The sequence below is a fragment of the Bombina bombina genome, chromosome 2 (genome assembly GCF_027579735.1).
Source record: "Bombina bombina isolate aBomBom1 chromosome 2, aBomBom1.pri, whole genome shotgun sequence".
Lineage (NCBI taxonomy): Eukaryota > Metazoa > Chordata > Amphibia > Anura > Bombinatoridae > Bombina > Bombina bombina.
Window position 1 is genome coordinate 475,254,619 of NC_069500.1, and position 21,079 is coordinate 475,275,697.

The 21,079-nt window shown below is 39.9% G+C and overlaps 2 protein-coding genes across 5 annotated transcripts in view; one reads left to right on the forward strand and one right to left on the reverse strand.

Moving 5' to 3' along the window:
- SVOP (SV2 related protein) overlaps positions 1 to 12,499 on the forward strand; it is a 149,403-nt gene extending 136,904 nt beyond the window's left edge. The window contains exon 16 of the mRNA XM_053702135.1: positions 10,832 to 12,499. Within this exon, the coding sequence (XP_053558110.1) occupies positions 10,832 to 11,038 (207 nt within the window). The 3' untranslated portion in view covers positions 11,039 to 12,499. The remainder of the gene's footprint in view (positions 1 to 10,831) is intronic.
- Positions 12,500 to 12,772: 273 nt separating this feature from the next.
- DAO (D-amino acid oxidase) overlaps positions 12,773 to 21,079 on the reverse strand; it is a 151,630-nt gene continuing 143,323 nt past the window's right edge. For all 4 annotated transcript variants that reach the window (XM_053702139.1, XM_053702138.1, XM_053702140.1 and 1 more), the window contains exons 9-11: positions 14,635 to 14,752; positions 13,208 to 13,306; positions 12,773 to 13,078 (exon numbers count right to left, since the gene is read on the reverse strand). In XM_053702139.1, coding sequence (XP_053558114.1) covers positions 12,947 to 13,078; positions 13,208 to 13,306; positions 14,635 to 14,752 — 349 coding nt within the window. In that variant the 3' untranslated portion in view covers positions 12,773 to 12,946. The remainder of the gene's footprint in view (positions 13,079 to 13,207; positions 13,307 to 14,634; positions 14,753 to 21,079) is intronic.

The following is a 21,079-nucleotide window of genomic DNA, read 5'->3' on the forward strand; positions in this document are numbered from 1 at the left end:
ATATATTGTGTGCTACGACTGCCTTCTCTGCTGCATTGTGACAGGCTTCACACACAGTACAGGTCAAGTGTGTTGATAGCCTGGACGCCATCTCTGCTGGGTTGTATAATACAGCAGAGAGGCTTTAACCACAATACCTTATTTGGTATGTATAATGTAAGGGAACTAGGTTAGAGCGTTTCCTTTAAATTTAAAGTCACAGTAATTTTGGTAATATTCAGTTTTACACAGTGCACACGTTATGTCTTGATACTTTTGTGGACGACCTAAGTTTTCTGTATTATAAGGTTTTTCTTTTTGTTTTTTTTACAAAAAAAAAATTTCAGAGCCAACATTGCCTTGGATGTTTTTGAAGCATTCGGGCAATGTTCAATATTTTCTGCAGCCTTCTCCTCAAGTGTCCGAAAATCTTAACGTCCATTCATCCAGTGCCCTGTGCTTCCTTCACGGCTCCTCTTGGGGTTATCTTGCAAGACATTGTTCCATCTGGGCTTGTCAGGTGTGTTGTTGGCTTTTCCCATGCTGCAGGGAAAGCGCAAGAGGAAGAATAAATATTCAGTGAGTGAGGTTTCTGTCACTGTAGATTATTTTCTTAGAGGTTCCCTCCAAGTTACATGAGGAAGGGGATACTTAGATAGTAAGATCTCAGTTCTGACGGTTTGATTCCTCACGCTGATATTGAAGTAGTATCTTCAAGTTTAAAGGGACAGTTCACCCAAAAACTTTCTCCCCTTTAAATTATTCCCAATGATCCTTTTTACCTGCTAGAGTGTATTAAATTGGTTGCAAGTAGCTCCTTTACTCATATTTCAGCATTTGAAATAGCTGATTTAGCTTGTGGTTTCCCAACCTATACTGAAAGTTTTGATACTGGCGTATACGCTATTGACAAGCCTAAGTAAACACAGCCAGCTGAAGAGATTACACCCTCAGTGGGGGGGCATGATAGTTAAGTAATAAAATGATAATTTTCCATTGTTCTCTCTATGTATTGAGCTTTGGTGTTCTGTGTACATAAAAGTGATAACATAATGAGATCTGATATTACCTGAAGCTCAACCCATTGTAATAGGCTGTGGTTTCAAAGCACAAACCAGCTACTTCAGATACACAAATAAACCCGAAAATGCAATTTCTCAAATATTTTATACTCTGCAGTTGGTATAACAAGTTATTTAAAATACATTTATGGAAAAACTATTTTACAGTGTATTGTCCCTTTAAGCTAGTTCTGCTCCGGTTATTACTATGGAGTTTTTAGCTACTCTGGAACGACATTTCGGTCATTGTTAATTCATGCGGTGCCAAAAAGTGGTACTAGGACATGAGAGTGAATGGGTATAACCCTTTTATTTACTTTTCCTATATTGTCAGAGAGGTTTTTATTAGAGGACCTCTCAAGGAGCCTTGCAAGACAATTTCCATGCTGAACAGGAGACTTCTATCCCTATAGAGGATAGCTATTCCTTTTCAGGATTCCATAGATATATCTCTGTGGCTGAGCTCTGTAGCAACTTATGGGTTGCAGGTTTGATCCCCAGTAAGGCCAATAAAAGGTGCAGCGCCTTGAGACCCTTATGGGTGATTAACCGTACTTTACAAGTACCCAATATATATATATATATATATATATATATATATATTTTCTCCTGTTAAGTGTGGTCAGTCCACGGGTCATCATTACTTCTGGGATATTATCTCCTCCCCTACAGGAAGTGCAAGAGGATTCACCCAGCAGAGTTGCTATATAGCTCCTCCCCTCTACGTCACCTCCAGTCATTCTCTTGCACCCAACGAATAGATAGGATGTGTGAGAGGACTGTGGTGATTTAATTAGTTTATTACCTTCAATCAAAAGTTTGTTATTTTATAATAGCACCGGAGTGTGTTATTCATTCTCTGGTAGAATTTGAAGAAGAATCTACCTGAGTTTTTTCTATGATTTTAGCCGGAGTAGTTAAGATCATATTGCTGTTTCTCGGCCATCTGAGGAGAGGTAAACTTCAGATCAGGGGACAGCGGGCAGATTAATCTGCAAAGAGGTATGTAGCAGTTTGTTATTTTCTGACATGGAATTGATGAGAAAATCCTGCCATACCGTTATAATGTAAACTCAGCCTTAAATGCAGTAGATGTAGCTGGTATCAGGCTGTCATGTATGTATATTTTACACTTCAATATTCTGGGGAATGGTACTTCACTGGATTTATACTGTATGCATAGACTTAACCTAATTTGCAGGGACTTGCAATAGGTTTTAAATAACAATTAATTTATTGAGGTTAAACGTTTTTTTGCTGGCATGTAAAAACGTTTATTTCTCTGAGGTACTGGGTGAAAAAATGTTTTGGGCACTATTTTTTCCACTTGGCAATAGTTTTGTTTAAATTAAAGCAGTTCACTGATCTCTCTCACTGTTATGTGTGAGGGGGAGGGGCCATTTTTGGCGCTTTTACTACGCATCAAAAAACTCAGTCAGAGGTTCATTTTCTTCCTGCATGATCCGGTTCATCTCTACAGAACTCAGGGATCTCCAAAGCCTTTTTTGAGGGAGGTAATCATCACAGCAGAGCTGTGAAGAGTGTAGTTGACTGTGATAAAAAACGTTTATTTGTGTATTTTTTCTGCTGCCAGGGTTAGTTATCCTTTGCTAATGGGAACAATCCTTTGCTAAAATTGTATATTTCTTACAAAGATTTGATGCTATAATTTAATTATTTTCAACTGTCATAATTTTTTCTGTGCTTCTTATAGGCACAGTTCGTTTTCATATTATTGTAAATTACTTGAAAAAGCATTTCCAAGTTGCTAGTTAATTGCTAGTGTGTTAAACATGTCTGATTCAGAGGAAGATACATGTACTATATGTGCTAATGCCAAAGTGGAGCCCAATAGAAATTTATGTACTAACTGTATTGATGCTACTTTAAATAAAAGTCAATCTGTACAAATTGAACATATTTCACCAGACAACGAGGGGAGAGTTATGCCGACTAACTCGCCTCACGTGTCAGTACCTGCATCTCCCGCTCGGGAAGTGCGTGATATTGTAGCGCCGAGTACATCTGGGCGGCCATTTCAAATCACATTACAGGATATGGCTACTGTTATGACTGAAGTTTTGGCTAAATTACCAGAACTTAGAGGCAAGCGTGATCACTCTGGGGTGAGAACAGAGTGCGCTGATAATATTAGGGCCATGTCAGACACTGCGTCACAGGCGGCAGAACATGAGGACGGAGAACTTCATTCTGTGGGTGACGGTTCTGATCCAAACAGACTGGATTCAGATATTTCAAATTTTAAATTTAAGCTGGAAAACCTCCGTGTATTACTAGGGGAGGTGTTAGCGGCTCTGAATGATTGTAACACAGTTGCAATACCAGAGAAAATGTGTAGGTTGGATAAATATTTTGCGGTACCGGCGAGTACTGATGTTTTTCCTATACCTAAGAGACTTACTGAAATTGTTACTAAGGAGTGGGATAGACCCGGTGTGCCGTTCTCACCTCCTCCGATATTTAGAAAAATGTTTCCAATAGACGCCACCACACGGGACTTATGGCAAACGGTCCCTAAGGTGGAGGGAGCAGTTTCTACTTTAGCTAAACGTACCACTATCCCGGTGGAGGATAGCTGTGCCTTTTCAGATCCAATGGATAAAAAATTAGAGGGTTACCTTAAGAAAATGTTTGTTCAACAAGGTTTTATATTACAACCTCTTGCATGTATTGCGCCTGTCACGGCTGCAGCAGCATTTTGGTTTGAGTCTCTGGAAGAGACACTTGAATCATCTACACTAGATGAGATTACACTCAAACTTAAAACCCTTAAGTTAGCTAACTCATTTATTTCAGATGCCGTAGTACATTTAACTAAACTTACGGCTAAGAATTCCGGATTTGCCATTCAGGCACGCAGGGCACTGTGGCTAAAATCCTGGTCAGCTGATGTTACTTCTAAATCTAAATTGCTTAATATACCTTTCAAAGGGCAGACCTTATTCGGGCCCGGGTTGAAGGAGATTATCGCTGACATTACAGGAGGTAAAGGCCATGCCCTGCCTCAGGACAAAGCCAAACCTAGGGCTAGACAGTCTAATTTTCGTTCCTTTCGTAATTTTAAAGCAGGAACAGCATCAACTTCCTCTGCACCAAAACAGGAAGGAGCTGTTGCTCGCTACAGACAAGGCTGGAAACCTAACCAGTCCTGGAACAAGGGCAAGCAGGCCAGGAAACCTGCTGCTGCCCCTAAGACAGCATGAATCGAGGGCCCCCGATCCGGGACCGGATCTAGTAGGGGGCAGACTTTCGCTCTTCGCCGAGGCTTGGGCAAGAGATGTTCAGGATCCCTGGGCGTTAGAGATCATATCTCAGGGATACCTTCTGGACTTCAAATCCTCTCCCCCAAGAGGGAGATTTCATCTGTCAAGGTTGTCAACAAACCAGATAAAGAAAGAAGCGTTCCTACGCTGCGTACAAGATCTTTTATTAATGGGAGTGATCCATCCAGTTCCGCGGTCGGAACAAGGACAAGGGTTTTACTCAAATCTGTTTGTAGTTCCCAAAAAAGAGGGAACTTTCAGGACAATCTTGGATTTAAAGATCCTAAACAAATTCCTAAGAGTTCCATCGTTCAAAATGGAAACTATTCGAACAATTTTGCCCATGATCCAAGAGGGTCAGTACATGACCACAGTGGATTTAAAGGATGCTTACCTTCACATACCGATTCACAGAAATCATTACCGGTATCTAAGGTTTGCCTTTCTAGACAGGCATTACCAGTTTGTAGCTCTTCCATTCGGATTGGCTACGGCTCCAAGAATCTTCACAAAGGTTCTGGGTACTCTTCTGGCGGTACTAAGACCGCGAGGAATTTCGGTAGCTCCGTACCTAGACGACATTCTGATACAAGCTTCAAGCTTTCAAACTGCCAAGTCTCATACAGAGTTAGTACTGGCATTTCTAAGGTCGCATGGATGGAAGGTGAACGAAAAGAAGAGTTCTCTCTTTCCACTCACAAGAGTTCCCTTCTTGGGGACTCTGATAGATTCTGTAGAAATGAAGATTTACCTGACAGAAGACAGGTTAACAAAGCTTCAAAATGCATGCCGTGTCCTTCATTCCATTCAACACCCGTCAGTAGCTCAATGCATGGAGGTGATCGGCTTAATGGTAGCGGCAATGGACATAGTACCTTTTGCACGCCTACATCTCAGACCGCTGCAATTGTGCATGCTAAGTCAGTGGAATGGGGATTACTCAGATTTGTCCCCCACTCTGAATCTGAATCAAGAGACCAGAAATTCTCTTCTATGGTGGCTTTATCGGCCACACCTGTCCAGGGGGATGCCATTCAGCAGGCCAGACTGGACAATTGTAACAACAGACGCCAGCCTACTAGGTTGGGGTGCTGTCTGGAATTCTCTGAAGGCTCAGGGACTATGGAATCAGGAGGAGAGTCTCCTTCCAATAAACATTCTGGAATTGAGAGCAGTTCTCAATGCCCTTCTGGCTTGGCCCCAGTTAACAACTCGGGGGTTCATCAGGTTTCAGTCGGACAACATCACGACTGTAGCTTACATCAACCATCAGGGAGGGACAAGAAGCTCCCTAGCAATGATGGAAGTATCAAAGATAATTCGCTGGGCAGAGTCTCACTCTTGCCACCTGTCTGCAATCCACATCCCGGGAGTGGAGAACTGGGAGGCGGATTTCTTAAGTCGTCAGACTTTTCATCCGGGGGAGTGGGAACTTCATCCGGAGGTTTTTGCCCAGATACTTCGACGTTGGGGCAAACCAGAGATAGATCTCATGGCGTCTCGTCAGAACGCCAAGCTTCCTCGCTACGGGTCCAGATCCAGGGATCCGGGAGCGGTTCTGATAGATGCTTTGACAGCACCTTGGACCTTCGGGATGGCTTATGTGTTTCCACCCTTCCCGATGCTTCCTCGATTGATTGCCAGAATCAAACAGGAGAGAGCATCAGTGATTCTAATAGCACCTGCATGGCCACGCAGGACTTGGTATGCAGATCTAGTGGACATGTCATCCTGTCCGCCTTGGTCTCTACCTCTGAAACAGGACCTTCTGATCCAGGGTCCATTCAAACATCAAAATCTAACTTCTCTGAAGCTGACTGCTTGGAAATTGAACGCTTGATTTTATCAAAACGTGGTTTTTCTGAGCCAGTTATTGATACCTTAATACAGGCTAGGAAGCCTGTTACCAGAAGGATTTACCATAAAATATGGCGTAAATACTTATATTGGTGCGAATCCAAGAGTTACTCATGGAGTAAGGTTAGGATTCCAAGGATATTGTCTTTTCTACAAGAAGGTTTAGAAAAGGGGTTATCCGCTAGTTCTTTAAAGGGACAGATTTCAGCTCTGTCCATTCTTTTACACAAACGTCTGTCAGAAGTTCCGGACGTTCAAGCTTTTTGTCAGGCTTTAGCTAGGATCAAGACTGTGTTTAAAACTGTTGCTCCGCCATGGAGTTTGAACTTAGTTCTTAATGTTTTACAGGGTGTTCCGTTTGAACCCCTTCATTCCATTGATATCAAGTTGTTATCTTGGAAAGTTCTGTTTTTAATGGCTATTTCCTCGGCTCGAAGAGTTTCTGAGTTATCTGCCTTACATTGTGATTCTCCTTATCTGATTTTTCATTCAGACAAGGTAGTTCTGCGTACTAAACCTGGGTTCCTACCTAAGGTGGTCACTAACAGGAATATCAATCAAGAGATTGTTGTTCCATCTTTGTGTCCTAATCCTTCCTCGAAGAAGGAACGTCTGCTACACAATCTAGATGTAGTCCGTGCCATGAAATTTTATCTACAGGCAACTAAGGATTTTCGTCAAACGTCTTCCCTGTTTGTCGTTTATTCTGGTCAGAGGAGAGGTCAAAAAGCTTCGGCTACCTCTCTCTCTTTTTGGCTTCGTAGCATAATACGATTAGCCTATGAGACTGCTGGACAGCAGCCTCCTGAAAGAATTACAGCTCATTCTACTAGAGCTGTGGCTTCCACTTGGGCCTTTAAAAATGAGGCTTCTGTTGAACAGATTTGCAAGGCTGCAACTTGGTCTTCTCTTCATACTTTTTCCAAATTTTACAAATTTGACACTTTTGCTTCTTCGGAGGCTGTTTTTGGGAGAAAGGTTCTTCAGGCAGTGGTTCCCTCCATATAAAGAGCCTGCCTGTCCCTCCCGTCATCCGTGTACTTTTGCTTTGGTATTGGTATCCCAGAAGTAATGATGACCCGTGGACTGACCACACTTAACAGGAGAAAACAAAATTTATGCTTACCTGATAAATTCATTTCTCCTGTAGTGTGGTCAGTCCACGGCCCGCCCTGTTTTTTATGGCAGGCTAAAAAATTTTTTGGGATTATACTCCAGTCACCACTACACCCTTGGGCTTCTCCTTTCTCGTTGGTCCTTTGGTCGAATGACTGGAGGTGACGTAGAGGGGAGGAGCTATATAGCAACTCTGCTGGGTGAATCCTCTTGCACTTCCTGTAGGGGAGGAGATAATATCCCAGAAGTAATGATGACCCGTGGACTGACCACACTACAGGAGAAATGAATTTATCAGGTAAGCATAAATTTTGTTATTTTTTTTATCTGGAACCAGATAGGAGATTGGGTTCCTTTTATTAGGTAGGAGTCCTCCCCCCCCCCTCCCCTCCGGGAGTGATAACTCCGGTTCGGGAACACGGTCTGAGATTTATTTCAATCTGGTGGTGGCTCCCAAGAAGGAGGAATCCTTCAGACAGATTTTAGACTTCCAGAATCTAAACAGTACCATCCTTCTAGGTGGAATCTATTCGTACCATCCTTTCTTGGATCCAGGAGAATCAATTTGTGATAAGTTTAAAGGACGGGTATCTGCATGGCAAGTTTCTATGGTTTGTCTTTCTGGACAAATATTTCTAGTTTGTGGCTCTTTCCTTAAATCTTGCCACAGCTTTTCAGAATTTTTATGGTGCATTGCAGCACCATGGTTAGATGATTTCCTAATCCAGGCGACTTTGTTACAACAAACAGGTTCGCTAACGGACATGGTGTTATCCTTCCTGCATTCTCACGAGTGGAAGGTAAATCGGGGAAAGAGTTCCTGAGTCCTAATTTTAAGGTAATTTTCTGGGATCTATGTTAGATTCCCTATCAATTAAGTTTTTGCTGACGGAAGTCAGGAAATCAAAGATTATTGATCCTTGTCTTAGGCCATCAGTGGCTCAGTGCATGGAGGTAATCGGGCTGATGGTGGCAATAGACATCTTCCCGTTTGTTCGGTTCCATCTCAGAACTCTGCAGTTAAGCAAGCTCAGGCAATGGAACGGAGGCTTCGCAGATTTGTCTCTGTGAATGCTACTGGATCAGGAAACAAGGGATTCTCTTTCATGGTGGTTGTCTCTGGATCATCCTTCGCAGGGAACCTGCTTTCGCAGACCTTTTTGGGTGATTATGACAGCAGACGCCAGCCTTTGGGGGTGAGGAGCAGTCTGGAGTTCCCTAAAGGCTCAGGGAGTTTGGACTCAATCTGAGTCTGTTCTTTCTATAAGCATTCTGGATCTGAGAGCGATCTTCAATGCTCTCCTGGGCTGGCCTCAGTTAGCTTCGGTCCAGTTCATAAGGTTCCAGTCGGACAATATACCTTCAATGGTTTACATCGATCATCGGGGAGGAACGAGGAGTTCCTTAGCAATGACAGAGGTATCCAAGATAATTCAGTGGGCGGAGGCCCACTCTTCCTACCTGTCGGCGATTCACATCCCAGGGCTGGACATCTGGGAGGCGGACTTTTTGAGCAGGCAGACCTTTCTTCCAGGGGAGTAGGAACTCCATTCGTAAGTGTTCTCCAGCCTGATTCTCATGTGGGGTCAGCCAGAATTAGATCTCTTGGCATCTCTACGGATTGCTAAGCTCCCGAGATACGGGTTGAGGTCCAGGGACCCCCAGGCGGAAATGATAGATGATCTGGCGGTTCCTTGGCCCTTCAGTCTAACATATCTATTTCCTAGGTTTGTGCTTCTTCCCCGTGATATTGCTCGAATCAAACAGGAGAGGGCCTCTGTGATTCTCATAGCACCGGCCTGGCCTCGCAGGATTTGGTATGCAGATCTGGTGGAGATGACATCTCTGCCGCCTTGGAGACTTCCTCTGAGGAAGGACCTTCTGATTCAAGGGCCCTTCCTTCACCCAAATCTAGTTTCTCTGAAGCTGACTGCTTGGAGATTGAACGCTTAATTTTATCCAAGCGGGGGTTTTCTAACTCGGTCATAGAGACCACGATTCAGGCTCGTAAGCCTGTGACTAGAAAGATTTACCATAAGATATGACGTAAATATCTCTATTGGTGTGAATCCAAAACTACTCATGGAGTAGAGTTGGGATTCCTAGAATTTTGTCCTTTCTCCAAGAAGGTTTGGAAAAAGGTTTATCGACAAGCTCCCTAAAGGGTCAGATCTCTGCCTTATCTATTTTGTTACACAAACGTCTGGCAGATGTCCCAGATGTTCAATCATTTTGTCAGGCCTTGGTCAGGATCAGGCCTGTGTTCAAACCAGTTACTCCTCCATGGAGTCTGAATTTAGTTTTCAAGGTTCTTCAAGGGGCTCAGTTTGAGCCTATGCATTCCTTAGATATTAAGTTGTTATCTTGGAAAGTTTTATTTCTTGTTGCTATTTCTTCTGCTCGTAGAGTGTCAGAACTCTCGGCATTGCAGTATGAGTCTCCTTACCTTATTTTCCATTCAGATAAGGTAGTTTTTACATACTAAATTAGGATTTCTTCCTAAGGTTGTTTCTGATCATAACCTTAATCAGGAGATTGTTGTTCCCTCTTGTGTTCTAATCCTTCTTCTTGGAAGGAATGTCTTCTGTACAATTTGGACGTGGTCCGTGCTTTAAAGTTTTACCTGCAGGCGACCAAGGACTTTTGTCAGTCTTCTTCCTTATTTGTGTTTTTCTCTGGAAAATGTATAGGACAGAAAGCTATGGCTACTTCTCTTCTCTTTCTTTTTGGCTGAAGAGTATCATACGTTTTGCATATGAGACTGCTGGACAGCAGGCTCCAGAGTTAGTTTCAGCTCATTCCACGAGGGCTGTTGCTTCCTCATGGGCATTCAAGAATGAAGCTTCTGTGGAACAGATTTGCAAGGCTGCAACTTGGTCCTCTCTTCACACTTTTTCAAAGTTCTACAAATTTGACACTTTTGCCTCTGCTGAGGCAGTTTTTGGGAGAAAGGTTCTTCACACAGTGGTGCCTTCTGTTTAGGTTTCCTGTTTTGTCCCTCCCGTATCATCTGTGTACTCTAGCTTGGGTATTGAATCCCATTAGTAATTAAGATGATCCAAGGACTCATCGTGTCTTAAAAAAGAAAAGAAAATTTATGCTTACCTGATAAATTTATTTCTTTTTTGACACAATGAGTCCACGGCCCGCCCTGTGCTTTTAGACAGGTTGTAAGTTATTGTAAACTTCAGACACCTCTGCACCTTGGCTTTTCCTTTCTTTTCCTAACTTCGGTTGAATGACTGGAGTGGGAGGGGAGGAGCTATTTAACATCTCTGCTGTGGTGCTCTTTGCCTCCTCCTGCTGACCAGGAGGTGAATATCCCATTAGTAATTAAGATGATGGACTCATCGTGTCAAAAAAGAAATAAATTTATCAGGTAAGCATGAATTTTCTTTTTTCTTCACAAGCATTGTTAACACTGTACATGTGTTGGCAGGTGAGCTACACTGTTTTGTCAAAAGAACAACAAAAAGCATAAAGCAGGCTGTATTTACCAGCACAAATAACTGACACTGTGCTCTGCCTTTGCAGGTGATGTTGGAGTCTTCTATATATCTCACAGTGTTGGTCTACAGTGGTTGTTGCCTTCTTGCAGCTTTGGCCTCCTGTTTCCTGCCCATTGAAACCAAAGGCCGTGGCTTGCAGGAGTCCAGTCACAGAGAATGGGGACAGGAAATGGTGGGAAGAGGAACACACAATGCAGGGGTGACTCCTTCAAACTCGGGTTCCCAGGAATGATCTCCTTTCTTCTTCACCCACTGCACAGACACATAACCCACGAACAGACTGTCTCACATTTACTATTATGTGGTGGGATCTGAGTGGACAGCAAAAGCAAAGGAAATGTGCAGAGCTTTTGTTTTGGGGTGCAGGGCAGCTAATTAATTGTGCTAATCAGATAATTAAGGACAATAATGTATATCTAGGTCCTTCAGCTAACCTTTGTGACTATGGAAGGATTAGGATATGCACACTACATAGATGCTCCATAACTTCACTAAATTTGCTCTCTAGGAGAACACAGGAACTGAAGTCTCACCAGATAATTATGGGAATTCAAAAGCCAGTCATTACTAACAAATGCTAAGGATATACACATGCAGTTTATCTGAACAAATGTAATTCTGATTAGAATATGTCTCATCTAGATTTTTGTTATAACTAAGGGCCTGATTATAAAAAAAACTACTTTAGATCATCAGGTCTTATATGAGAAGACTGGCTCAAAATGCTCAGACTTTACTGTACTCACCTAAAAAAAAAAAAATGCTTCCTAAAGAAAGGTTGTCTTGCTAAAAACAGGCCAGACAGTATACAGCATTGCAGAGCCTTGTTATAAAGGGTGCTGCACTAAACCCATATAAATGTTAATATTAAAACTGCCACTCACATAGGGTAGACAGTTGTGCAAGTTATTTATTAGGTGACAATAATACCAAATTCAAATAACTTATGAATGAGACTGTGGATGCAATACTGGAAACATAATCTGATAGAAAACACAAAGTTGTCTTTTTCTACGAGTTGAAATCTCAATTTCTGTTACATTAATCATATTTATAGTCTTTAATTCTTTTACTGGATTTACCACATTCACTTTTTGCAGTATGACCATTATTTTTGTTTGTTTTTTAAATACCACCGTTTTATTTTACTGCCTTATTTTTCAAAGAATGTCTCATGTAAGTGTCACGTTCCAAGTTTCAAAAATCAGGTTGTGTTTCCTCTGGAAGATCTAATGGCGCCTTAATTAAATGACATGTCCCAGAAGACTTTAGTAAAAAAAAGAAGCTATAAATCACAATGTCAACTTCAAAAATCTACCTGAATTCCAGTTTTGCAGCAAAACTTAACCAACCTGGATATGACAGGGTCACTGGGGTAGGCTGGTAATTTGTGAGAAAGCTTGAACTTTAAATGAGAGCAAGATAGCTAGGATGGTGTCTGGCCTGTATCCTCACTGTTGCCATGGTGACGGGTGGCAGTATCAGTACACAGTCATTGTAACATCTGAAAGATGTTATGCAGACAGAAAAGTGAATGTTCGTGTTTGAATGTACAGATTTTTGCTGAATGCATCTCAGTGTTTCTATGTGTAAGAAACTTGTTTTATGATCTTCTGTCCACAATGCCTTGTTGACTTGGATTTTACTGTATGTTGAATATTTTATGTTGATTAAAGTTTTTATATTAAACTGACTGATATGATTATAGAATTTCTGAGATAAGTATCACCCTGTAAATGTAAGGCAACTACATTCCCTGTTTTTTTCACACACCCTATGGATTGTGCTCTAGTGAAGTTAGCGCACCATAGCACAAACATTTTTACATTTCACTTGTAATCTGCTTTTACAGGGAATAATGTTACTAGGTTTTTGTATTTGCCTACATGATCCATTTTGTCTGTCCTGTGATCCTAAAAATTGTATTACTCGTTCCCCATCAAATAATATTTCTTTATAGAATGGGCACAGTGCAAATCATATTTTATTCTGGCAAATATATTAGTGTAAGATCCTTGATATTTACCTCCTTAGTACATTCAGTGAAGCAGGGATTCCTGCAAATACTGCAACTATTTTTTATCTGTAAAAAAAATATCATGGCAGAGATTAAAATGAAGACGTGTCCTAAATGATTTTTTTACAAGGAGGATTGTGGAGTTCTTCTGAGCTTCTTTTCCTCAACAATTTGGCCAAATATCTTGGTTGCTTCTAGCGCACAACCCCAGTGGATTGTTAGTCCGTATCCTCCATGACCATAGTTATGAATGAGCTGAGGAGAGAGAGTGTTTTATTATATATTAAACAATAAAGTTACTATAGAACAAAAGAGATTTTAGGAAATGAAACAGATTGTTTTTGTTTAAAACATCCTAGAAATAAGCCAGATTTAATTACATACCTCACTCTTAAAAGATCCAGACACAAAGGGTTCTCTCTCCAATCTCACTTTACTACGTGTTGGCCTCAAACCAGACCATTCGTGCACAATCTTTGCATTCTGCAGAAGACACAATTAGGAATTAGAATTCACATCACTAAGGAAAAAACAAGCACAAGCCTAGCAAATGTGCATTACTTGACTATATCCACTAAGACTCGTCAATGCCTATATTTACCTAATGCTACATATCCATAAATCAGATCCCTAGAATAATATATGCTTCACTGGAAGGTTTGGCCAGAAGATCAACAAAAATATGAGGTCCCTCTCTGAAACATGGGGGGAAGGGGTTAAATTTAGCTTAAAGGGACATTCCAGCCAAAACAGAAATTCAGATCAATGCAATTTAGATTTAACCCCTTTCTATGGGGCTTGCATCTGGTAGCCAGCTGGATGGAGGGAGGGTATAATAGCGCACTATTATTACCAAAAAATCATTAAGGGGTTAATAGAAGGAATTTTCCAATATACTTTTATTACTAAAAAATTATTCTAGTAGAAACTTTCACTGTTTCTAGTAAATAATCTATTTATTAAGACAAGCCACTACTGGTTCTCTGAGCAAACATGCTGTTTAAAATGCTGGTACAGAAAGCATACCTATATATTCCATATGTGCCTGTGCACAGAAAAAGTTGTAACTGAAACAGTGATTACTTTTACTAGAAGCATTGTTGCTAATTCAAGTGTATTACAAACAGGTTTCTATTCTAAGGTGCATTTCACATTTGGAAGGAATGTCCAATAAATTTAGTAAACAATTTACAGATAGGATGGAAGCAAGGAATTCTAGACAAACATTATAAACAAACATAGAGAAACTAAATCTATTGGAGGTTCCCTAAATCAATAATATTTATTGGTGGATTATATATTTTTAAAGGGACAGTAAAGTTAAAATTAAACTTTAATGATTCAGATAGAGCATGCAATTTTAAACAACTTTCCAATTGACTTCTGTTATCACATTTGCTTTGTTCTCTTGGTATCATTTATTGAAGAGTAAAACTAGGTAGGCTCATAAGAGCTCATGAGTGTGCACGTGTCTTTAATAATCTATGGCAGCAGTGTTTTGCAACATTATTTGTAGCTTTGTTATACAATGTTGCAAAACACTGCTGCCATAGAGTACTAAAGACACGTGCACACTCCTGAGTTTTTATGAGCCTATTTAGTTTTACACTTCAACAAAAGATACCAAGAGAACTAAACAAATTTGATAACAGAAGTGAATTGGAAAGTTGTTTAAAACTGCATTCTCTATCCAAATCATGAAAGTTTCATTTGATACTTTCATGTGTGCAAAGCAGTTTGCACTGAAGTCTCTTCAAGTAAAGGATTCAGTATTAAGAAATGTTATCTAATCTAGCTCACCACTTGCTCACCTTCAGACTAGGAACAAGTTTGCAGCAATTTTCCCAGATCCAGTTATGATCTTCAGAGCTGTCTAACTCACTCCAGTTTCCCAGCTGATAAATTCCTCCTAGTGTGACAAATTGACTCCTGGGAGCAACATAATATTATTGAGATACTGAAAATAGAGCTTTGTTTCTGGTAACAGCCACTAGGAAAAAGTGCTGCATTATCTCTAAACCCTATAGAAAGGCAATGGAGACACCTTCATACCTTGTCAGTCTTTCTGGTTCTAGCCTTTACAACAAACTTATGAGGATGGATCCTGTATTATAAAGCACCAAGTACAGGAGGGTGGTATACTGAGAGCAATAGGCTGGAATAATATATTTTGAGCAGAAGTCCAAATAAATGAATTAGTTATATATTATACAAAATGAGAAAACAATATATACATCTCTCACTGCAGCTAATGAAAAGGAATACACTGATGGAACTGTACATACAGTAACAAAATATATATTTTAAATATTTCATACCAACACCCAGTATTACTTGATAGTTTTTCTATCATTTCAAACATTTCCATTTATCCTTTTCCCTTCCTATTGCCCCCGGTGCACAATGATGCTATATTGTTTGGTGAAAGGGCAAGAAAGTACAGTCAGTGAGGCCAAGGGTCAGAACTACTAGTTAGGCTGCAAGCACAACAGTATGGTGATGTGGCCAGCAGCAGTGTGCCAAGGTGTCCTATTCCCCAGGGACTTGCTTTTGCAAATTGTGTTGCAGCGGTTAACAAATTATAGACCTACTTACAGCTGCATAGTTCCCAACTGTCCCGTTTTTCTTGGGAAAGGCTTCCTGTCCCTGCTTTTTAAAGGGACATTAAACCTACATTTTTTCTTTCATGATTCAGATAGAGAATACCATTTTAAACAGCTTTCTAATTTACTTCTTTTATCTAATTTGCTTAATTCTCTTGAAATGTTTTCCTGAAAAGCATATCTAGATAGGCTCAGTAGCTTCTGATAGGTGGCTGCACAAAGATGCCTCATGTGATTGGCTCACCAATGTGCATTGATATTTTTTTAACAAAGGATATCTAAAGATTGCAGCAAATTAGGTAATAGAAGTAAATTGGAATGTTGTTTAAAATTGTATTCTATATCTGAATCATGAAAGTCAATTTTTGGGTTTAATGGCCCTTTAAGCTTGTTCAATTCAGTCTCTATATAGTTTATGAATATTGTGTGCAGTGCAATACTCCAACCATAGAGGGCACTGTGGCATTAGTCGTATTGCTTAAACTTTAAAGTATGTTTTTGCTGCAGTTTTCTGTGGTCTTCGGTTACACTGAAGTTTAACAGTGTGAGGTCGGGTAAGGAATAGTCATGATATGTGATATATAATGCCAGGGAGAGTAGGAGACAAGGGGTAAGGAAGCCAGGCATCTCAATAGTGTTGCACAATTTGTAACATTTCATTTCCCACATGTATATACTGGGGCTTAACTTAGCAGGGGCTTAAGGGGAAAGTCTACTCCATAAAAAGATAGATAATCCCCTTACCACTGTGATTACCTTGTATTTAACCCTTTTTCTGACAGCCCCCTTATCACATGGCTATTTATCTTATTTTGGTTCAGAAACTGGGTAGCACTTTCTGATTGGAGGCTAAATGTAGCCACCAATCAGCAAGCGCTACCCAGTGTTCTGAACCAAAAATGAGCAGGCTCCTAAGTTTACATTCCTGCTTTTTCAAATAAGTATACCAAGAGAACGAAGAAAGATTGATAATAGAAGTAAATTAGTAAGTTGCTTAAAATTACGTGCTCTATCTGTCTATAGTGGCTTAAAGGGACAGTCTACACTAAAATTGTTATTGTTTAAAAAGATAGATAATGCCTTTACTACCCATTCCCCATCTTTGCACAATCAACATTGTTAAATTAATTCACTCTAGAACATTTAAACCTCTAAATTTCTGTCTGTTTCTAAGCCACTATAGACAGCCTCTTATCACATGCTTTTTTATTTGCGTTTCATAACAGAAGACCGCTAGTTCATGTGGGACATATAGATAACATTTGCTTAGACTACGAGTTTTGCGTTACGGTGCGGTACGGCTATTACAGCTGAAAAATTGGCCATTGCGCTGGAATGACCAGTAACACATATTACAAGTCGCGGCGGTATAGCTATACAGCAAGCATTTTAGCCTGTAACGTAATGTCCATTCCGCACTCAAATGTCATTGGCTATTGATTTGAACAGCCAATAGGATGAGAGCTACTGAAATCCTATTGGCTGTTCAAATCAGCAAATAGGATTTCAGTAGCCTCCATCCTATTGGCCGATTTGAATTTGAAGAATCAAATCAGCCAATAGGAATGCAAGGTACGCTATTTTTAAACGGGTAACTTGCATTCAACTTCAGTGTAGGGTGGTGATCGTATGAAGAGGACGATCCGCGAAGAATGTCATCACTGGTCCTGGATAACTTCGCTCCGCGCCACCGGGATGAAGATAGAATACACCCCCGCGATGGATGAAGATATCGCCGCCTGGATGAAGAATTCTCGCCGCCTGGATGGAGATGGATGGAGATGGATGTCCGGACTTCAGGAACGGTGAGTAGATTGTATGGGCTTAGTGTTAGGGGTTTTATTTGTTGTTTTTTTTTTTTTTTTTTTTTTTTCAGATTAGGGCTTTGGGCAAATTGTAAAAGAGCTGAATGCCTTTTTAAGGGCAATGCCCCTTTAGGGGCAATGGGTAGCTTAGGTTTTATTTAGACTAAGGTTTTTTATTTTGGGTGGGGGGTTTTACTGTTGGGGCGACTTTTAAGGGCTATTGGTAGTTTATTGTAGGGGCTTTTTTGTTTTTATAGGGCTATTAGATTAGGTGTAATTGTTTTTATTTTTGATAATTTCATTAAATATTTTTTGTAAGCTTAGAGTTTTTTTATTTTTCATAATTTTAGTGTTTTTTTATTTTTTGTAATGTTAGATTTTTTTTATGTTTTTCGTAGTGTTAGATTTTTTTAAAATTGTAATTTAGGAATTTGAATTGGTAGTTTTTTTTATTTTATTAGAATAGTTATGCTAGGTTAATTTATAGTTTAATCTTAGTTTTTTTTATTTAACAGGTAAGTTTTTATTTATTTTAAGATAGTTATATTGGGGGGTGTTAGGTTTAGTAGTTAATAGTTTAATTTAGTGTTTTGTGATGTTGGGGTCCAGCAGTTTAGGGGTTAATAGGTTTAGTTCATTAGTTATGATGTGGGGTGCTGACGGTTTAGGGGTTAATAGGTTTAGTTTATTAGTTATTATGTGGGGGCTGGCGGTTTAGGGGTTAATAGGTTTATTTAGTGTCTGTGATGTCGGGAGCGGTGGATTAGGGGTTAATAACATTTATTAGTGTCGGAGATGTCAGGAAGCGCTGGATTAGGGGTTAATAACTTTTATTAGTGTCGACGATGTCAGGGATTTTTAGACAATGGGTTTATGTTAGGGTGTCAAGTTTAAACACTCTCTCCCCTTTGATATCTATGGGGGAAAGCGTGCAAAAGCATGTGCATTGTACGGTATGGAGCTTAACGCACCATAAGGCACAGCACAAGGAGGTTTTTCAGTAACTCATTGCAGCACTATGGAAAGTGCAGGACCGCTCACTTTATTGCGTTCTTTAGGCACCCTGGTATAGCACAAAACTTGTAATCTAGGTGATTGTGTTCACGCCGAGGAGTTATTTAATATATGCAAGTCAATAGATAATAAATAAAAAGTCATGTGGTCAGGGGGCTGTCAGAAGATTCTTAGATACAAGGTAATCACAGAGGTAAAAAGTGTATTAGAACTGTGTTGGTTATGCAAAACTAGGGAATGGGTAATAAAGGGATTATCTATCTTTTAAAACAATAAAAATTATGTTGCAGACTGTCCCTTTATTATTAACTTTTCAAACAATAACTACAATCAAAAGTACAAGAAAATATTAGGTGAAGAGATACAAAGCAATCGTCAAGATAAGAATTTAGTTTTTATGGTGATCACAGAACACTATATGGTAGTATGGCTTATACAGTTTGAGGTCAAAGCTATGGCACAGCAGTTTTAGGGAGGGGCCAAATTACCTTAACGGACACTAAGGTCAAATTTAAACTTTCATGGTCCAGATACAGTATGCAATTTTAAGAGACGTTCCAATTTACTTCCATTATCAAATTGTGAACAATCTTTTTATATGCACACTTTCTGAGGCATCTGCTCCTACTAACTATGTGCAAGAATTCAGAGTGTACACGTATGAATCTGTGATTGGCTGATGGCTGTCAAATGGAAAAAAAGAGGCGGCCAATTGAAGTAAATTCTGAAATTTGTCTGAAACAAAATCTACTGCTCATTTAAAATTCAGAGTAAGTGCTATTTGAATTGTATTTTTATTATGCATTTGTTGATTCTGCAAATCTACTATATTTAATGGTCCTTTAGTATTTATATCAAGTTACAGATTAGGAGCAGCAGTGCAGTGTTAGAAGGAATGGGGCCGGTGCAGAATATATGCAAAGGAGGGGCTATCACACTTTGCCCAGGGACATAACTACTGGGGATGCATAGGTTGCGACTGCGACACGTCCCTGAAGGTCCCCCCCCCTCAGAGGGGCCCAGCTGCCTTCAGCACAAATTTAACTATAGATCTCATTGGCAGGTTTGGCGTGCACATTGGCTCGTGACTGCACCTATTGTCTTTGCAAAGGCAAAAAAATTCCTGAGCTCCCATAAATATGTCGATGGCTGAGCTCTTAATTTGATTGACTGCCTTCTCAGGATTTCCCATTAACTCCCTACACTCTGACATCACCAAGGGAAGCAGCCACTATCCATTGTGGCACTAGGGAGAACTTAACCCTGTGAAAGACACAAGGCTTCAATTTTAAAATGGTAAAGTGTTAAAAAGTTGTTACCAATTAATTAATTAGCCAAATTTTTACCGGAATTCCCATTGTTTTTGTTTTATACTGCCCTATACATTCATTGCCTTCAAAATTGTATTTGCTCATATAACACTGAATTTAGTCTCTTCTTATGGCTAGATCTATTTTTATTCAGAATCTTGTGTTGCTTGTAGTTTTCAGAAACTATTGGTTACATTTATAAGAATTACCCACTTGTTGATGCTATGGTATTATAGAACTTAAGATGACCAGGGATCCCTATTATCTATTTACTCTTGATATATCTCTACAGCTATGCCATCTATACCTATATATCTCAAGAGTAAATAGATAATAAAGATTGCTGGTCTGCTTATAAGGGTACTGTGTAAAATCTAACTTGAGCAGCCATGTGTGTGTGTATATATATATATATATATATATATATATATATATATATATATATATATATATACAGGGAGTGCAGAATTATTAGGCAAGTTGTATTTTTGAGGATTAATTTTATTATTGAACAACAACCATGTTCTCAATGAACCCAAAAAACTCATTAATATCAAAGCTAAATAGTTTTGGAAGTAGTTTTTAGTTTGTTTTTAGTTATAGCTATTTTAGGGGGATATCTGTGTGTGCAGGTGACTATTACTGTGCATAATTATTAGGCAACTTAACAAAAAACAAATATATACCCATTTCAATTATTTATTTTTACCAGTGAAACCAATATAACATCTCAACAATCACAAATATACATTTCTGACATTCAAAAACAAAACAAAAACAAATCAGTGACCAATATAGCCACCTTTCTTTGCAAGGACACTCAAAAGCCTGCCATCCATGGATTCTGTCAGTGTTTTGATCTGTTCACCATCAACATTGCGTGCAGCAGCAACCACAGCCTCCCAGACACTGTTCAGAGAGGTGTACTGTTTTCCCTCCTTGTAAATCTCACATTTGATGATGGACCACAGGTTCTCAATGGGGTTCAGATCAGGTGAACAAGGAGGCCATGTCATTAGATTTTCTTCTTTTATACCCTTTCTTGCCAGCCACGCTGTGGAATACTTGGACGCGTGTGATGGAGCATTGTTCTGCATGAAAATCATGTTTTTCTTGAAGGATGCAGACTTCTTCCTGTACCACTGCTTGAAGAAGGTGTCTTCCAGAAACTGGCAGTAGGACTGGGAGTTAAGCTTGACTCCATCCTCAACCCGAAAAGGCCCCACAAGCTCATCTTTGATGATACCAGCCCAAACCAGTACTCCATCTCCACCTTGCTGGCGCCTGAGTCGGACTGGAGCTCTCTGCCCTTTACCAATCCAGCCACGGGCCCATCCATCTGGCCCATCAAGACTCACTCTCATTTTATCAGTCCATAAAACCTTAGAAAAATCAGTCTTGAGATATTTCTTGGCCCAGTCTTGACGTTTCAGCTTGTGTGTCTTGTTCAGTGGTGGTCGTCTTTCAGCCTTTCTTACCTTGGCCATGTCTCTGAGTATTGCACACCTTGTGCTTTTGGGCATT